At 36.2% G+C, this 21176-nt stretch overlaps 1 protein-coding gene across 2 annotated transcripts in view; it reads left to right on the plus strand.

Moving 5' to 3' along the window:
• SND1 (staphylococcal nuclease and tudor domain containing 1) overlaps positions 1 to 21176 on the plus strand; it is a 547109-nt gene that overhangs the window by 284852 nt on the left and 241081 nt on the right. For both annotated transcript variants that reach the window (XM_001366193.5, XM_056799670.1), the window contains exon 13: positions 2472 to 2582. In XM_001366193.5, the coding sequence (XP_001366230.2) occupies positions 2472 to 2582 (111 nt within the window). The remainder of the gene's footprint in view (positions 1 to 2471; positions 2583 to 21176) is intronic.

Below are 21176 nucleotides of genomic sequence, written 5' to 3' on the forward strand. Positions count from 1 at the left end.
TCTTAATAATGTCCTTCAAAGGCAAATTTTTCTCAGCATCTTTGTTTGTACCAGTGTGCCTTATTCTTGTCATTTCCTTGTGCACCTGACTTGTTTTTCTTGGCCTTCTTTTCCTTATCTTTAGTTACATTGTCAGCCTGTCCATTTCCCTTATCTTTGATCTGATCTAAACCCTTTTTCTTTAAAATTTCCTAACAAATGTTCTTGACAAGATTTTCCAAGTTTATGTCCACTACCATGAGTTGTGCCACTCTCCTTAGTATTAAAAACTTGTAAATGTTCTTCATGTATGTGAGAGTCTATATTATAGTCATGGTAAAAATATAAGCCTGAGTGAGTCCTTGCCATAGGATAATATCTTTTTTAAATGGTATATTCATTATAAATGTGGTAGTATTTGTTATCATAGTCTCTAATACTATAGTGGTCATAGTACTATATAATATGTTATATACCCAATAGCCTGCAGCTATGTTTAGCACCATCATCCCACATACTATCTGTTTGAACATTTTGTCTTTTCTGGCTTCCTGTCTATAGGGTATGGATACAGAAGACAACACATAGAAGGATGATAGAAAATAGGATGGGGAAAAGACAGAAGGGGTTCTTCTCCCACCCACACCTTACAATTGGATTTCTATAGAGTTTAGACCAAGCATAGCTGAGCCGAAAATGGAATATTCAAATGATAGCTCTATCACCATGTTAGATTTGCCTCACTACTTTGTGTCAGTAATTTTGATGTTGTTTTGTTGTTCAGTTATTTCAGTGTTGTCCAACTCTTCGTGACCCCATTTTGCGGTTTTCTTGGCAAAGATATTGAAGTGTTTTGCCATTTCATTCTCCAACTCAAATAAACTGAAACAAAGTTTTTAAGTGGCTTGTCCAGTGTCACACAACTAGTAAGTGTCTGAGGTCAGATTCAAATTTAGGTCCTCCTGACTCCAGATCTGGCATTCTATCCACTTTGTTACCTCACTTCCCTACATGCCATCTATAACTTTAAGCAGTGCACAAAGAAGTGAGCAGAACTTGGACAAGAATTTGTGCTATAATCAAAAAACAGTGTGAAAACAACCTCCAAAGACAGTGTTTCTATTATGATTCCAGAGGCCCACTGATAATGCATGATCCCTACTTCCTGATGGATAAAAACATACAAAAGGAGACATAATATTTTAGATATGTCCAATAGGAAAATTCATTTTGCTTAAATAAGTATATTTGTTACTAGGATTTGTTTTTTTATTTTTTCCTGAGGGAGAATATGAGGTAGAAGAGAAAGCAAATAAATGTTTGTTAATTAGGGGAAAATGTAAATATTAGCTTTCACCTTAGGGGTTTTTGGGGGGAGGGAGTTAATGTATATTGTTTTCTTGGCTTTGCTTACATATCTCTTTACATTAGATTATATAAGTAACACTTATTATAGGAAATTCAATATAAGTGAATAGCCATATTATCCTATCTCCTTTGAGATGCGTGCTTACCCTTTGTCTGGAGATCTTCCGAAGTAGAGGAAATTGCTATATACTAATAAAAATAGTACCTTTTATACAGGGTTTTCCCCTGGAGTCTTATTTTTAGCTCTTCCCAGGGATAAATAAAACCAGGCTCACAAATATCAAACTATCACCCCCCTCAACTAATTTTAAAAACAAAACACAGAACTCAAAGCATCATTAGTACAAAAATGACAAAGTATCCAAGGTTCTATTCATTCATTTATTTTTTGAACCCTTACCTTCTGTCTTGGAATCAATATGATTCCAAGGCAGAAGAGTGGTAAGGGCTAGGCAATGAGGGTCAAGTGATTTGCTCAGGGTCACACAGCTGGGAAGTGTCTGATATCAGATTTGAACCCAGGACCCTCCTGTCTCTAGGACTGTCTCTCAATCTTCTGATCTACCTAGCTGTGCCCCCACCAAGGTCTTATTTTGTTGACTAATTTTGATGATTTTTGTATTGAGCATACCACACATGGTAAGGACTATATTCCATTTTTATTTCAGATGATTTTTTACTTCCCAAATTTAGCTAGAAGTAATCTAAGGAGATGGTGAGCAAAGATGGAATTTTGAGAATTTTAGATAATATATATTTTTTAATCTTTAGGGCTAAAATTTCAAAGCCTATTTTTCATTTCCAAAAGATAGATACAGATTTTTTGTCTTTCAGTAGCCAGATAGATAATTTGCTGCTGACTTTTATGTATGTGGGAATGAACACATGTATGTGGGAAAGAATATGTTTCTACCCACCAAGGGAATTTTGATGCTTGGTCCTTAGCCTTTAGGGTCACTAATCTGTTTTTATTTGGGGGAAGCGGTGTGGGGCAGACTGGTAGGCAAGAACTAGAAGTAAAGAAGTAATTCTATTGATACCTATAAGTTCTCATTGCTGTCATTCTATTTGACTGAACTTTAAAACTACATCTATTGTTCATTGATCTGTTTTCTATGTTGCAGAAACATTGCTGAGGCTCTTGTCAGCAAAGGGCTGGCAACAGTGATCCGCTATAGACAGGATGATGACCAGAGGTCTTCCCACTATGATGAACTGCTTGCTGCTGAAGCCAGGTAGAATGGAATTGTTTTTTGCCACAAAAATTTAGGAATGAAAAGCCACTCTTTATTATCAGTCCTACATAAAACAAATAATATATTTTTTAAAAATCTAAGTTCTTGATATTGCTAATGCCATTGTCTACTTGTTGCTACCACTGGGACCCTATTTATATAAATACATCTCCTTTTCTTTACAAGAATCCTCTACTCCTTAACACCTATTTGTCAGCTTATAAACTTTTTGTCATGTACAGAGGAAATGAAAACATTTAGTAAGAAATGAGTTTTGTCTTCACTCTTCTGTCAGCTGATAGCCGAGTGTTTGAGAAAGCCTGTGGCTTTTACCACTGTGCTTTTTCTTATGTTTAGCACCCAGGGGCTATTCAGACTCTATGGTACCATTTCCTAACAGATCATAAGAACCATTCCCAAGGAGATTCATGTCACTTGTTGCAAGTAGTGAATGAGTTCATACTTCTAATAAGTGAGGTCCAACTTTGGGGAACCACTTTGAATTATATAACAAAATGCTTAACCCCATCCAAAATTTAACATGTTTTTTGGATGTTATTGGAAGGACCTGTCAGATATAGAGGAGCCACTGTGTTTCACTTTATGTAATGGACAATTTAGATGATATAGTATCTGTTTAATTGTTCAAGGGATGTTCCTATCTCAGTAAGACATTAGTAGAAGAAAAACCTGGACTCATGACATCCAAATTGGATTTAAGACTTTGTAATTGATGGAAGATTATTCTGGGTTATGACATTTGCCTCTAACACCATGCCATGTGTTGATAAATAGATTACCTCTGGGTTGTCAAGCAGAATGTTAGCTAAGCAATTAGTCCTTCAGGGATCTCTGCTGTTTTAGACTTTGTCTAGTAGACTTTTCCCAGAGGAGTGTTATGGGTCTGATTCTTGGGATATCAGTATTTTTGTTTATTCCAACATTTATCAATGCAATAATGTGTACTGTGAAAGGTTACTGAAGTGACTTTTTCTTCCTTTTGAATATTGGGTGGGATTGTGTGTTCTTAATTTATGGGGGAAAAGAGAACATGGCATTAGATCTATTTATATCCCATTTGTCCTATCTAAAGATAGAAAGAAATGCTTAGAGAGAATTATAGTAGTGTGCCCAATATACCAGGAGACACTTGAAAGCATTAATAAGGTACTTCTGCTGCTTAGAAGTGCAAAAAAAAAAGATTAATATGTCAGGGAAATTGGAAGGAGGTGATAATTTGTAGGACTCCACTGAAGATTAAAGGTGAAATAAATTTTTCATACTGCTTTTTGAAATTGATATGTTATACTCTAATTTATAACAAATATGCATAGATATTATAGATTTTTAGTTATATTTAATAACCAAAGGATTTTTATTATTTTTATTCTGGTATTAATTATGTGTTGAAGGAAATATAGGTAATAGGATATTTGTACATTTAAGCAGTAAACTCTCGGGAAATAAGCATGTTGGTTCATTTAATCAGGCTGATGATGCATAAACCTACTTTGGAATTATTGCCTTGAATCCAGGTTCCATTGAATAAGGATTCCTTGGTCTTTTCTCACTTCACAAGTAAAGAAGTTCTAAAAAATGAGTAGGAACAACCAGTGTATATTATAAAAGTTTTCTTCTGGTATATTGTGTCATTAAACCATATGAAAGTGAAATCACCCCAAAAGTGTGAAGCTAATAGAGCATAACGTTTTCGAAACTAATAGACAAGGTCAGTTGGCCAGATTAAAATGCTATGTTATAATGTGATGAAATGTCTTTAAAATGGGATCACATAGATGCCCAGGCAGTGTGGTATAACAGAAAATAACATTGAGCTTGGAATTAGCAGTTGGGACTTCAAGGACAAATTTTGCCACCAACAGGCTGTGTGAGCTTAAATAAATTACTTAACTTCTTCAGGAGTCAGTTTTTTCATTTGGCAAATGACAAGGTTGAGCTAAATAAATTTCTGCCATACCATCCAGTTCTGAGAGATTCTAGGAAAGAAAAATCATCATCTTCTCAATATTAATCACTTCCCTACTCCTCAGTCTTTCATTTTAGGTTGAAGTGCCACCCCCACCATCACCAGACTGTCTTCTATTCTAGCCTTTATTGTGCATATCTCACTGTGTCACATCACCTTATTCATCCTACTGCCCCATGCCTTTTTAATACCTTGGTTTAGGATTATTTTTCCCTGAGTTGTCTTAGTTACATTTTCTAGATTGAACTTTACTTTTTTATTTTTTGCCTCTATTTCAGAGGCCCTAAAACCTCCCAGCTCTGTGTCCTCTGTATATCTCTTTAGGGACTTGTTTACTTCTTTTCTTAATACTTGAAGAGAGCTCCTAAACAAGAATGAGTTTGGTTCTGACCCCATTGATTCCTGCTGGATGCCCTGTCACTTAACTAACAGCCTTTTCTTTACCTCCCTTTTACCCTCGAAAAATCTTTATTGATTATGTTCTGATCGAAGGCAATTTTAATTAATTTACAAAATAAAATTTCATGAGGGGCTGTAACCAATTTATTTAGTAAGGCCAAATTAATGACATCTCCTACATTTCCATAAAACCTTTATTCAGAAACTCAATAGGAAAATAATATATAGAAAGAAGTTTTAGGGTAAGATCTTCATTTTTATTCCCTAGGCCTCAGAACTATGACAGTTCATTACTAAAAATAGTTTTGATCCTCTCCCTTGCTTAGTGATCTTACTCCATGCCTACTTTGGTTATGCCAGTGATTATACCCAGTGCTTCTCTTTTGACTTTGCCTTCCAGAATACTTTGTGTCCATCAATGTTTTTAGAAGAACAGGATAAACTTGGGTAAAGTGCAGCCTGTTAACTTGTCTGTCTGTTTTGGTCCGTGCAACTGCCTTCTCAGTATTAAGCACAGGAGTTGATGAGCTTTCTGTAAGGTTCTGGGGTTGTTTTCTTTGTCCTAATCTGTTAGCTCTTCCAATCTTATACTGATGGTAATTCAGGGAGAGATGAGTAGTGGGCCCTTTGGGAGATGAAGCTGAAAGTGCATGTGATTGGTTCTACCTCTAGACCTTTTTTAGAAACCTTCTTTATTCAAAGGTTTTGCAGGTTTCTGGAAGCCTTCAGTAAATCTGAACTGTATAAAACCATCTATCTCCTTATTTAAAAGACAAACAAAATACAAAATTCCCAAATGATGGCCTTCCTTTTTTGGCTCACTTGTCTTTTGCCAGCTGCCTCTTCCCCCACTGCCTCATGTCCCGCCAAGATAAGGTTTTGCCATTTGCATGGACTCTAGGGTCTTTTTTTTTTTTCACATAGGCTCTGTTGAAAAGCCTTCACACTTAACCTCTCCTTTTGGAAGGCTGGGAGACAAGACAGATGCTTGGTAGAATTGAACCATACTTTTGCCAATAGTTGCCCTGAACTATGAGTCTCTGTAAAATCTAAGAAAATGACCCCTTTCTCTCATGTTGAGTTTTTTTGTACATTTCCATTTACTATTTTGCTATTTTGTTATAGAGATAATATATAATTTATTTTTGGTTTTTCTGCATACCTATTCCAGTTTTATGTTCTCAGACATTGCCAATCCTCCTAAATCAGGAATCTTTAGATTTGTGTGTGTGTGTGTGGCTAGCACCCCTTTGGCAGTCTATTGGAACCTATGAAATCCCTCTCAAAATAAAGTTTTTAAATGCACAAAACAGGATACATAAAATTACAAAGGAAATAATTTACCATGAAATACTGTCAGCAAAATATTATTGAGAATTCATTTATTCCTTGAGATCTATTCATGGACCCTGAGGTGGGGAAGGGAAGTAGATTCCATTATGTACCCTATAAACAAGTTTAAGAAATAGATTTTAAAATCACTGAGGGAATAAATTAAGTACCCTTCTGGCTAACAGAATCATCTTCCTTAACTCACACTCTCTCTGTCTCTCTGTCTCTCTCTGTCTCTCTGTCTCTCTCTCTCTCTCTCTCTCTCTCTCTCTCTCTCTCTCTCTCTCTTCTCTCTCTCTCACACACACACACGCATGCACGCACGCACATTGACTTTATTTTTCTTTGTTCTCTGTCCTGTTTAAATGTTCTTCTATCGATTTGTACAGTTTCTAGTATAATACATGTTACTCTTGATCATTGGATTTAGAATGTGATAGAATGGCAATTATTTGAAAACATTTACTGTTTGTTTTGTTATGGGGGTTCAGATGTGTACCCCTGGGGTTCAGGAAGGATACCTTTTGCAAGAATGCAAGACTCCAAAACTTAGCTTAAAAACAAAAAGAAAAATTTATTAATTTAGGAGGTGATGTTGAGAATGGCCAGGAGGATAGCAAGATGGGGAGCAGTTCCTTGGGAGTACAGCATGAATGGAAAGGCTGTTCCCCAAGAAGACATCAGTTCTGGGGATTTTATACTTTTTACAACAGAGAGTGTTAGTCACTCAGGCATTTGTTGAGTTGTGGTGATCATCTGCCTGAGGACATAAAGATTCCTTAGTTTTAGGGAACAAACAGATGTCTGATAGGATCGAGGTATGGCCTTGAGGTGCATCTTTCCTTTCTGTACATCTTAAATCTAGAGGACTATCAAAGGAAGATTGTCATCTCAGGACCCTAGAGGGACCCTAAAGGGTTCATTGGGTGTTTTTAGGCTCAGAGTCACAAGGATGTAAGGGAGCAAGGGAGTTTCCCTGATAATAGTTTGCCTGGGTTTCTGGGGGTACAGTGCTTGTGTCAGTTTTCCTCTAAGTAATTCATTAATATGAAAGTTATACTCTGTCATTGATAATGTTTTTCAATTAAATGAATATCTAGCTAGATATTTGTTTTTGTTTTTTTTTAAGTAAAGAGAAAGAATCATGTATGGATTCTGCTTTTCATGTAAAATTATTTTAAAACTTAATGAACTTACTAGAAACTTTGTATCATTACAGAAAAATGTCATAAAGTTAATGGCATTAAATTGATTGGAGCTTCGTCTAAGGACTCTTACAACTCTAGATTCTGTAATTTTTGAATAAGGATTCACATTTGTCTCCATATATTTTGGTGCCTCATTTTCTCTTTGAAAAAGCAACCATCTTTTTATAATCCAATGTATGAGCCGATTTAAATATAAATATATTTTGTAATCTATTAGCTATATCTTAGGAAATGAAATAGAGGATTATAACCCCTTCAGTTTATCCATTCCAGTCTATTCATTGCCTAACATGCAATAGAGAGTAGCAGATGTAGAAGTTATGCTGTCTACCTTTATGGGAGGCATGCATTAGCTTGTCCAAAGTTCAGCCTCCATTTGGCTCTTTTCTTCCCAAGCCTCTCTGGAAGATTCTCACTAAAGAGCCTTCTGCAGCCATGTTCTTCAAAAGTAGAAAACTTGGTATTCTGCCATTCTGATGCTCAGTTTTTAATCTCTACAAGTCCCAGTTCTGATTAAGATACTGGCAAAAGTACATTTTGGGGCTTTTTTCTAGCTTACAGGTTCTTCACTCCTCACAACTGCTCTTTTCTTGAAAATCTAGCAAAATTTGTTGGTCTCTCATAGATCCCTCAGAGACAAAGGTGTAAATTTGTTAGTAACATTTTTTCCCCGCAGGGAGACTGGTGTCAGCTAACAGTCTGAAAGTTTATTTTCACTAAAGATTCTGTTGCAGATATGAAGGGAGGGAGAGTTTCAAATGGGGAGCAGGGAGAGAAATGGAGAGGGGAGAAAGATGGAGTGGGGATGTGCAGGCAGAGGGGGGTTGTATCTTTTCATTTGTTTAAAGAATTCTTATGACAGAATTCTATTCCTTTCTGCATCTGTACAGTGAGGATTGTGAGGGCAACAAAAGGGGGAAAGCTTCAGGATCTATGTAAAGTATGTGGTGGAAAGGAGAACAGAGCTGGACTATGTTCTCTGATATGTTTGACAAAGGCAAAATCTGTTTACCATCTCATGAAGCAAATCCCATTTTCTTACATAGAAGGTGTCTGTGCTATTTCTTTGTCTTTGTGTTGTAATAAAAATAGTGATGTAGACTAATATGAATGATTTTTAACTTTGTATAACATGTAGCAAAACAAATCTAATTTAGAAGAATGCAGATTCTTCTAAGTAAACTTAAGTGTACTCTAATCAGGCCTTACCCCCCCTCCCCCACCCACATGCAGCCCTATTCCTTCTAGAAAAGAATGTATTTGTATTGGTTATGTCAACATGGAAATCTAGAAGCCCTCAGTTTATTTATTTAGTTGGGAGGTAGAAACCCCAGGGTTTGACCTTGTCACAGGAGTTTTCCCCCTAAGGGAAGGTCCTAATTCTCTGGTCTCTGGCTAATAATAGACAATCCACTTCAGTTGGGAGCTAAACCCAATCTGAAATCCAGTGACCCTGGCACTACAGGCACCCCATCAGTCTCACAAGCTGAATGTCCTGAGTTTGATCCTTAGAAGGAGGGTATGATATAATGGAAGAGGCTTCAGGAAGAGTCACTCAATAATAGATAATTAGATAGATTAGATGTGAAATCACAGTGATGTGAAATAGATGTGAAAAATTTTAGCTCTTTTCTTTCTTCAGAAAAGATGATGCACTCAACATACAAATAGAAGTAATCAGTCTCCATATATGGCAATACAAATGGCCACTTCTTGAGAGCAATGTAATGCCTCCATTTCCAGATAGTTTTCTCCTTCAGGATATTAACTGCTGCTCAGCTCCCTTCTTCAACTATGTTCTTCTTTTTCTATCTGGACATTATTTCTCTCTGAAAGGCAGTCTTTGGGAGATGGGAGGACTGGGGAATAAGATAGGGAAATTTATCTGATGTCAGTTGTTGGGCATTTGTTGTCAGTCATATAGTGAGCTTGCCTTGAGGTTTGGATTATCATCCAGAAGCTCATTCTCACTCACTACTCCTAGTTCTTTGGAAATGGGGCACTTAATAAAACGAGTCCAGACACCCATAAATTCAATTATTGGAACCATTATTTATTGATTAATAAAGAATCTACCAGCTGGGACAGACTTCCTAGTGGAAGCTGTATCAGACTGACATTACAGGATAGCTTATAGGTTATCAAGATACAAAGTTATTTCCTTTCACAAAATAGGTTCTTATTTGAGAGTCAACAAACATTATCACAAACACAGGTATGAGTGGTCAGAGACAATACTTAGATTATTCAAGGACTGTTAATTTTTGCATGTACTTAATTCACTTATCTCTAGTTAGTTGCATTCCATCCAGACCTCTTTGATATTCCTGAAATTCCTTTGTTTCTTGATCTTCCTAATTCTCCTCCCTAGTCTAGTGTGCTCCTACATAAGCTGCTTGATCTCCTGGGGGGACTGGGTCTGTTTCCTAAATAAATGGAAGAAGGGATTTATCTGCTTTATCTACTTCAATTTTATTATCTTCCCTTATTCAGACTACTTCACTATGGACAGTCTAAATTAAATTTCAGAAGTTATCCAATTCATCCTTATTTGTGCAGGAAAGTTCTGTCTTAATGGTTCTCTTAACTGAGTTTTACCATTTATATCTTAGAATATGAAACATCTTTAGTTATAATAACTAGGTGATAGAAAGATTAATTAATAAAAACTTAGTATTAGAAAATATTTTTATAAAACAACTTAGTTTACCAGGAGAAAATCCTAGGGTATAATTCTAACGTATTTCTGTGTCACTGTCTCTATTTTCTCCCTTTTCTGGGTCTTCCCTCCCCCACCCCCCATTTTCTCCCACCCGCATCCCCACAGTGTCTCTTATTACCCTTTCCCCTTCAGATCCACTCACAGAGGCATATGACTAGAAGTTGAATTTTTGGGTCAAATGGTATGGTCATTTTAGTTACTTTAATAGTCACTGGATAATGCAGTGAATATTCCTGGGGTCAAGAAGACCTGTGTTCAATCCAGCAACTTCTTAGCTGTGTGACCCAGGGCAAGTCATTTCTGCCTGCCCAAGTTTCCTCAGTTGTTAAACGGAGATGATAATAATAGTACATACCTCACATGAAATTTATAAAAACTTAGTACAGTGTCTAACTCATAATAACTGCTTTACTAAATACTTTTTCCCTTCCTTTCTCATAATTACAAGTTGTTTTCCTAAATGGTTGTGTTAATTTTCTGGTGCACAGAAAATGCCAGGTCACAATGAAGTGGAGTATCACTACCCTTTATTCTTCAATCCATATTCTCTTTCTCTCATTCAGTCAGGATTTTGTCGTGTCACATCATAATTCTTTTCACAAAGGATATACCTAATAATTTAGAGTCTTGGTTTTTTGTTTTTATCATTTTTAGGGAAAAAAAGATATAGTTTATTGATAGTAGATGGCACAGTTGGATAGAACACTCAGCTTACATCAACTCTTGCCTCAAGCCTCTTATGAGCTATGTAACTGTGGGCAAGACACTTAACCTCTGTTTTCTCCGATTTCCTCTTCTGTAAAATGGGAATAATAGTAGCACCTATCTCCCAAGGTTGTTTTGAGGATCAAATGAGATCATTATTAAAGCACTTAGCCTGGCACATAATAAATGCTATATAAATATTACCTATTATTATTATCATCATCAAGAGATTGCTCCCACTCCTAGGTCCCTCACTTATCATCAATATCTCCCTGTCTTCTTAAGATTTGCAAAGTGAAAAAAAAAATCTCCCTGTCTGCTGGTTATTTTTCTACTGCTCATAACCATGTTTTCCCCATCTTCAAAAAAGTCTTACTGTAAGAATACAATGGGGAATTCATTTTTTCCTGCTAACTGTCCTCCTTTATCTCTTTTGCCTTTTGGGGCTAAACTCCTTGAAAAGACCATCTACAATAGATGCCTCCACATATGCTCCTCCCTATAACTCCCTATAATATGTAATATGGAGTCTGATCTCATCATTCAAAGTTAACTGCCCTCTCCACCCTCATTCTTCTTCCTTTTTTTTTTAACCTTATCTTCTGTCTTGAAATCAATACTAAGTATTAATTCCTTATGTCCAAAGGGCACTAAAAGACTGCCTACCCTTTTATCCAGCCATAGCACTTCTGGGTCTATACCCCAAAGAGATCATAAGGAAAAAGACTTGTACCAAAATATTCAACTGTGCTTTTTGTGGTGGCAAAAAAATTGGAAAATTCGGGGATGCCCTTCAATTGGGGAATGGCTGAACAAATTATGGTACCTATTGGTAGAGGAATACCATTGTGCTCAAAGGAATAATGAACTGGAGGAATTCATTGTGAACTGGAATGACCTCCAGGAATTGATGCAGAACGAAAGTTGCAGAATCAGGAGAACTGTAATAGTTAAAAGAGTGTTTGGCTTAAATTGTAATAATTAAAATAGTGGAAGACTTAATTTGTAGTAGTTAAAAGAGTGGATGAGTAAATAGTGACCGCAGAAAATATGTTTTCAAGACAGTGTCTTGTTTAAATCAAATATAAGGTGGTCTCCAGGGGAAAATTCTCAATTATGAAATATACCCACGTCAACTGGGTTTTATAGAGATTTTAATTAATACAAATGAGGAATTAAAGAAGAAGAGAAAGAGAGTAAAAAGGAAATAATGAGAAAAGGATAGGCCGGCCCAGGACAGCCCTGGCCAACCCAGGCCTAAGCCTTAAGAGTAATATCAGTCAGTCCTTAATCACTCACCAAAAGATCTGTCCCAAGCAAGAATTCTAGTGGCACCAGGCCAGCTTCATCTCAGCTGACTCCACCAGCTCAATCCTGAATCTGAATCAGAATCCGAATGTCCATCTGAATGAATCTGAGCTCCTATTTAAAGTTAATTTTCTCTTATGTCACCTCCCCTAAGTTCTTATATCTACCAATCACAGTAGACGTTTTTCAAAGGACAGACCATTCTTAGTTCACACCTGAGAAGGCTTGAACTTTTGAGTAATTCATACCTGAATAAGTTCTCACCTTTTTGCCTTTTGCAAGTTCACAAGTTGCCTGACCTTTATAGGTACTTAGCACCCTTTTTAGTTCTAAAAATAGGCACAGTTTAAGAACTTTTTGCCTTATTATAAGTATGGGTTTAAATACTTTTCATTTTTCAGCAAAGAGTTTACAGTTTTATCTGCCCCTAAAGTATGCTTAAGTAGGGGTGGAGTAGAGGTCTTCACATTCCTGATCTAAGTAGAAGTCTCACATTCCTGATCTAAGTTCCTTCATTGTTTAAAGTGGGGAATGGTCTTAACCCAACCCTATGAAGTAGAGTCTGAGAAATTTTAAGGTTCACAATCCTAACCTTATGAAGTAGGGTCTGAGAATCTTTAAGATTCACAATCCCCCCTGATGATCATTGGGAGACTAGTCTTCCCATTGATCATTTAACATAATCATCTTGTAGTCCTAAATGCACTTATAACTACAGATATATACAATATTCAATTTTCTAAGAGGAAATTAGAGTAGTGAGGGAGGAAATAGAAAAGAAAGAAACCAAAATCAATGTTTTGCTAGGCGCATTGACAGAAAGCCAAATTAGGGGCAATCCCTTTTGGCATAAATGTATACATTTACAATAAATGCTCAATCAAAGTTCAGTTCAATCAACCATATCCAAAGTTCATTCTTGATCTTCTTGATGTAGTGTGGATTTTCTGGCATCTTTCTGCAATAGTTCATTCTCTGGATTTAGGAATTAGCAAGCTTCCTCCTTGAAGATCTTTTCTCGAATAAAAATCAAAATCTTGGATTTTAAATTTAAAAAAGTGTAAAAAAGTGTTAAAAAAAACATCCATTTCAACTCAGGATGCAATGTTAAGTTATGGGGATATATGAGTCAATTATCAGAAGCAGAGAAAAACACAACCAAAAACATAAGGAAAAAAAAATTTAAAACAGGCCTTTGTATAGGTCCAATTTAAAGTAGTTTCTATCCCACAAGTCTGTAGGACAGAATGCAGTAATATTTCATTTTAGCCATTTGTAGCCAAGACTACAGGAAGTTGCCATACTATAAAAACAAAAAGAAATAGAATTCTATTTTGATGGGGAAATGTCATTCTGTCATCTGATTTTTAATATTCTTAGGGATATAGGGAGCCAGCATGATAGTCAATTTTTGTACTTGTATGAGTACTTCACAAAGAGTGTATATACAAGGAAGTCCTACGACTTAACATATGTCAAGCATCACAACCTCGAGTCTCACATTATTAGTATTTCATGTGTGCTCTTTTTGGCACTTCTCAGGTAAGTCTGTTTTTTATCCCTTTTTCTGGAATCATATATTAACTTTAATCACAGTCTCATAACATTTTATCAATAAATGGAGGTTCCCATCGTTTAAAGCTTTTGGGTATGCATTGACATTATAGCAAGAAAAATATATATTAAACTTGTATTACTGCAAAAAATAATATTAAATATATGTACCTTTAGTATAAGAAATGAGAAAAAATCAAATATTCTAATAAAAATAAAGAAAAGCAATAGTAAAAATAAGGGGGAAAATAAGTGATTCAATGTGTTCTTAAAAAACAAAACAGCATCCACTTGTCTATGGATTATTATTTTCAATGCATATGATAGAGTACAGTCAATCAGTCTCAACAGAAGATGCTTTCTTCACATGTGAGCAATGAATCCAAGAGTCCTTTTCTCCAATCTTTATAGATGTTGGAGTAGTTAACAATATTTAGAATGGTCCTTCCCATGAAGGCTGAGTTGCTCCAGTACCCTTGAAATTCTTAATATATACTTTATCTCCTGGGTTCCAGTCATGAAGAGAAAAATTTAGTGGTCCAGCTTGTACTGCAGCTCCAGATTCATGAAATTCACGTAGTTTGTGCTGTAACTCCTGTATATAGGAAGGAATAGTAGTATCTCCCCCTAATAGTGATGTATATGCAAGGGAAAAAGGTTTAGCCTGTATAGGTGGCTGTCCAAAAAGCATCTCAAACAGTGAGATGTGTAGGTCTCCTCTAGGCCTGCTTCTAAGATAAAATAGGGCCAGAGGGAGGCCATTTAAAATGTGTCTCTGTGCATAGTTTTCCAATCATAGTTTTAAGTTCTTTGTTCATTCTTTCCTACTATTTGGAGTTGAGAAAAACTGAAAAAGGTTATTTAATATCAACAAAATCAATAGAATCTAAGAAGAACCACCTTCATTGTGCTTGGGAAGTTCCTTGGGCACCCTCCTGAAGGGTACCCGGACTATTTTTTGGATGAGCTCCATTTCTTATATTTTGTTGTTGGGTATTATCATTTTCTTCATTTGGAGCATTGTCATTATTTTCCCAATTCCTATTTCTATAATTCTGGTTTCTAAAGTTCTTATTTTTATATTCATTATAGTTATTTCCATAATCATTATTATAATTTCTAAAAATTCTAAAATTCTGTCTTCTATGACCATTATCATCATTTCTATAGTTGTTATTAAACTGTGTATTTCTTCCAATCATCTTAAGAAAGGTTCTATATTCCATCATTTTATGGCCCTTTTTCTCACAGAAGTGGCAGGTTACTGATTTATTTGTGAATTCCCGCAAAGGGGCTATAGTCTCTCCCTTATTTTTCAATTGTCTCTTTAACATTTCAACTTCTTTCTTTAAATCTTTCACTAAAGTATTGCCTTCCTCGGGTTTATAACCTTTATAAACATAGGTTGCTACTCTCCTCAATTCTTTGAGGTCCATAGAGTCCCAATTAGGACAGCTGGTTTTAAAGTAGTCTTTTACCACTGAACAACAGTTTTCAACGAAATGCCTACATATTTGCCTAACGTCTCTATCTCTGGATAAATCAAAGTCCAAATATGTATTTCCTACGTCAATAAGTCTGTCCATAAACTGGGAGGGTGTTTCATCAATATCTTGTCAGGTTCTTTCAAATTTTGACCATTTTTCAGGTCTATCAGGACAAGCTCTCATGGCTGTCAATAATGCTTCTCTGGCCTGGTTTAGTTTTGTGTGATCTAGTTCAATATTGGGGTTCCAATGCGGATCTTCAGTTGGCCAATAATGTTCTCTTTTACTTTGTTTTTGATTAGCCAGAGAGACGATATTATTTTTCTCTCTCTTTGTCAAAAATGCTTCTAATAAATTCTCAACATCGATCCAAGTGGGGTCAAAAGTTCTGAGTATATTCTAATTTTTTTATAATTAATATTGGTTCTTCCTCAAACGATGGTATATCTTCCTTCAATTTATTTAAATCCTCAGAGCTAAAAGGTGTATGATGTCTTACAGATACCAAGTTTCCACCTTTATTAAAAGTGGGTACTTCCCTTAAAGGAAATAAGCTATCTGAATTATTTTGTACTTTTGTTTCTAAGCTTCTTGCTCCATTCTCAGTGGGGTAAGTATGAGAAAGAGAAGAGTTGGGTACACTAAGGGAGAGGGTTTGTTGTTGTCCCATAGTGCCAGAAAGATCAGAGGTAGGAAAAATCTGAGAATTGAATTGAGTAGGGTGGGAAGGAAGAGCCAAGGAAGAAGTGTGAAAGGATACAGAGGTATTAGGATTGGAGGAATCAGTAAGGTGTGAAGTGGAGGCATTAGGATCAGAAGTATGGGTAGGGTGTGAACTTATAGTGGATTGTATAGGGTCTGACACATGGGTATGGTGTGTACTTAGAGTTGAGGGTGTGGAGTCGGAAGCATGGGCAGGTTGTGAACTTAAGAGTTGAGGTTGTAGGATCAGAAGCATGAGTAGGGTTTTCTGAGGCCGAGGAGGCAAAGGGAGGGGTGGGTTGGTTAAGAGCAGGGGGTTCTAAGGCCGATTTGGCAGGAGGAGCAGTGGGTTGGCTAGGAGGGTTATTGTTTTTCATAAAAGCTATGAGCTCCCCCAAACTTTGCTCCATAAGTTCAAGCCAAGTATTTAGTTCTGCATTTTGTTGAATATTAGAGGGAGCAATTGGTTATTTTGACTGAGAAATGAGTTCTTCAAGGAGATCCAATATTATAATTACAACAATCAAAAACTCAGGGGAAAGTAGTAAGTCAATTAGATTTTGCCATAAGTTCCATGGGATGAGCCCTTCCAGAGAGACAGGGAATTCTGTATTTATAAGATTGGTCATGGAGTTGATGAGCCAGCTGTTACGTAATTTGTAGACCAATGCTTGTACTAAGAAAAGAACAAAGTATTTACTGAAAAGCCAGTTGTTAACTAAGTTCTGAACTGGCTGTAACTCCATATTTCTAAAGTAAACATGTGGGAAGCATGACAAGGCCAAAAGCTTTCCCAGGTTTTTCTAGTCCTAATTTAGGCAGTTGATAGCCAGGACCTTAGGGCCCTGTTGCTTAGATCTAAAACAGCTTAATTTAAGGAGAATCAAAAAGGTTTTTTACTCACCTGTTCTTGCAGCTGTATTTTTGAAGCCAAGTTAAAAAAGAAAACAAAACTGACTGATAGAGCAAGTAGTAAAGAGAGAAAGGAAAGAGATTTCACAGTAACTTTTTGAGGGTTTTCTCACCAACCTCGTGGTCAGCCATAAACTGTAATAATTAAAATAGTGGAAGACTTAAATTGATGGCAGATTCAATTTAAGTCTTCCAGTATTTTAATTATTACAGAACAATGTACACAGAGACTGATATATTGTGGTACAATCGAATATAATGGACTGCTTTACTAACAGCAATGAAATGATCCAGAACAATTCTGAGGGACTTATGAGAAAGAATGCTATCTATAGTCAGAGGAAGAATTGTAGGAATAGAAACACAGAAGGAAAATGACTACAAGGGTCAATAGGGATATGATTGGGGATATAGATGCTAAATGATCACCCTCGTGCAAATATTAATGGTATAGAAATGTGCTATAGGTTCAGGGCCTGCCCTGTTCGCAGCTTCGGGGGTCCTTGACTGGTGTGATGGCATAGGCATGAATGAATGATGAGAAGACAGTAAAAAGTGTTAGCCTCCAGCCAGGCGTCACAGGGAACTGCTCCACTTGGCTCAAGGTTGTCTTTATTTTTATATTCCCCAATGGTTATATCCTTGGCCCACAGTTTCTTTATTCAACATATATATTCCTTACAGATAATTGGATAAGTCATACATTAACTTTTAAGAAATCAATTAATTAGCATTTTGTGATTATTCTGCATACTATGTTGCTACAGATTATGACAACAAACACAATGTCTTTGCAAAAGATAAATGTAACTGGAGGTCAGTTCTTCATTAAAGCTAAGAAACAAAACTAATTCCCTTTTAACCTTCCACTTTCTAAATTTGTACTTTTGAGAATAACAGCCCCCATAATCTCAGTCCCAAAGTTTCCAACCTAGTAATCATCATACTCCATGTTCAATTTGTTGCCAAGACTTTTCAATTTCACCATTGCAATGTCTCGCAAATACACTACCTTCTCTTGTCTAATACCTAGGTGCATTCTCCATCTCCTGTAAGTTAGGCTATTGCAATATCTATTCAGTGGTCTGCCTGCTACAAGTCTCCCTCTACTCCAAAACATCCTCCATTCAACCACCAGATTGATTTTTCTAAAGTTCTATTCTGACTATGTCACTGCTTCACTTCATGAACTCCAGTGGCTCCCTAGTGCCTACAAGATCAAATACATTGTCATTCAAAACCTTTTATAGCCTTCCTCCCTACCCCCAGTCTTCTTACTCCAAACCCCCCCTATCCCCCACCCCCATCTGTGTGTGTGTGTGTGTGTGTGTGTGTGTGTGTGTGTGTGTGTGTGTGTCTCCACCCACTCTCCTACTTCCTTCCAGGAGCCTTTCCCAACCTCTTTTAATTCTATTAATTTTTTATTTATGTTTTAAGTATCCTGTGTACAAACTGTACACATTTGTTTACTTGTTTCCTCAGTAGTGTAAAAATTAAATTTAGTTTCTAGTAATAAAAAGTATTATATTTTATTAGATTATTAGAAATCAAGGACACAAAATAATAAACCACGTGCCTAGGGCTGATTAGCCCATTCACAGCCTACTTGCTACATGTTGCAATGTCCGAGTAGAGGAAGAGGCTCTTGGGAGGCATTGAGCCGTTAAATACTACTTGTGATCTCGCCCAGGTAGAGACTCAGGTGAGATTATAGGGAATTCTGGGAAGTACTAAGGACTTCTGGGGATTGAATTCTGGGGTTCAAATCTCCATTTTTACATATCACCCTGTGATCGTATTGGGAAACCAGTTTCCACAGAAGGATCATGGAAACATAATCAACTTAAAGATTGCAATAATTTGTGGGTAAAAGGAAAAGAGAACAAAACCAATGATTACTAGGCACATTGACAAAAAGCCAGTTAGGGGGAAGTCCCCTTTGGCATAAGAGTATACATACCAGTAAATTTTCAATCAACCACATCCAAAATTCATTCTTGATCTTCTTGTGCACAGCTTGTGGTCTTTGGAGGCATCTTCATGGTGTCTTCTCCAAACAGTCCAGTTTCTGGATTCGGAGAAGTAGCATGTTTCTTAACCTAAAATTTCTCTCTCAAGGAATTTAAACTTTGCAATTTAAAATAATAATGAATTTTACATTTTTACATACTCCCCCTGAAGAGGGTGATTGAAAAACACAGTGATCACTTAGGGATGCATGGCTGAGTTATGAAGTATATGAATCAATTGATAAAGAAAATAAAAAACTTCAGAAAAATCCAAATTAAAAAAAAGATCATTTCTGGGTGAAATATAGACTATCAAAGTCTTATGTGTAAAAATTCCAAGTAAAGGAAAATGTTAGAGAAAATCTTAATACTGGTAATATGTGTTTCAAATATAAAGAATAAAAAACTGAAATAATATATTGCACATGCAAGAAAATATATTATAATAAAAGTTTTAAAATTCAAAAATATAGCTTATAATCATTGATACACTGTCAGCTTAGAAAATATAGAATATAAGGTTTCTCACCAAAATGAGATCCATTTCCTCTTCATATCTCATGCAAGTACAAGCAAATGAATTTCACAAGGTAAGTTTTTTAATAAAGAACAGTAGTACAAATATATAAGTATCAATATCCCCCAAATTCTCAATTTTGCTGTCTCTCTCTTCTATTTCCCCCTTATCTCTAACTATTGTAGTTTTCCTTCTAGAGGGTAAAATTTTGTATACACCTGCAGTTATAAATTTTGGGGGTGCAAGACGCTTATGTTTAGTGATCAATTGGGGAGAATAGTTCCCCAATCATCATCAGGGGGATTGTGATTTTTTAAATTCTCTCCATCTTGCTTGGTCTAGCGCCCAGTAATGTGCACACTCACACTACACGGGCATGTGCTTGCTAATGACAAATCAGAAACAACTAACTGCCCCCCTGGGCTGTCCTAAGCCAAGCTTGAGCCCCCATTGGCTCATGAGAGACTCAGGAATTGAGGTAGAGATCTGCCTCTGGAGCTCTTGTCACTTCCTGTGGAGAGGGCTGAGAGCCGGTTTGTTCCTGGAACTTGAGCTTGGAGGAGCCCCTCAGACAGCTTTCCTTCAATCAGTCATCTGGGTGAGTGATAAGGACTGACTCCCCTTTCCCTTTGGCCCCCAGTCCAAACCCCTGAGCTCTTGCCTCTTGCTTAACCTGAGCTAGGGCAGTTGATCTAACTCCTTTCCTTCTCTCCCTCTCCCTCTCTCCTTCTCTTAATTTCTTCCTCCTGTTGTAATTAAATTACCATAAATTCCATTCTGACTTGAGTGTTTCATTTAGGATATTATAAATAAAATCCTTGGCGACCAATAGTTATTATATACAGTCTCAACCCCTAAATTTAACCTTAACAGTAGATTGTTAGCTCCTTAAAGGCAGGGTCGATTTTTGCCCCTTTTGTATCCCTAGCACTTAACACATTGCCAGCCACATAGCAGACATTTAATAAATGCCTATTTGACTGAGTTTTAATAATAAAAGGATATGAAGCATCACTATTCTCCCTATCCATCTACACATGATCCTGAAAAGCAAATATGTGAGTATATAGTTACTTCAGAATGTTTACAAGTTCAATACAGATATTGCTAACTATAAATGTCCACTCCTGTTGAATTGAAGATTTCTACTATTTTAGGCTTAGGAAGAACCATTCTGGAAAGTTCTTTAATTTTTTAGGTAAGGAAATCACATCCTAGTCATGTCATGATAATGATGATCATAATCCATTGTTTTTTACATCAAAGAACAGAATCTTTACTTACAAATTAATATTGTACCACTTAGTGTTATTTATAGGTGACAGATTCTGAAAATGATAAGAATATATCAATGTTGAGAATTCTCTGAATATATTAGGAATACTTCATTTGCCCTGAATCATGTTCTTCTGAATATCTGCAGAAGTGGCAATTTTTTTTTCTTTTGAGGGGACATTTGATTTTTTTTTTTTTTTGCAAATACCCAACATTCTTCAATGCCAGTTCTGGTGAATAAGGTCAATAATTTGGCGATGGATATTCTTGTTCAAAAATTGTCATATTAAAATAATGCTTAAAAAAATTTTTTTTTCAGTATTGATTTACTGTATTTTAGTTTGGTACCATATAGTTTCAGTAGTCTGAATTACATATTTAAAACCTAAGAAGCTCACCAAAATGAATCCTTTTTTCCTGTTTTTATATATTGTAAAACATTGTTGACTAAAATAGAGTATGAAAGTATGAGAATAG

The sequence above is a fragment of the Monodelphis domestica genome, chromosome 5 (assembly GCF_027887165.1).
Source record: "Monodelphis domestica isolate mMonDom1 chromosome 5, mMonDom1.pri, whole genome shotgun sequence".
Classification (NCBI taxonomy): Eukaryota; Metazoa; Chordata; class Mammalia; order Didelphimorphia; family Didelphidae; genus Monodelphis; species Monodelphis domestica.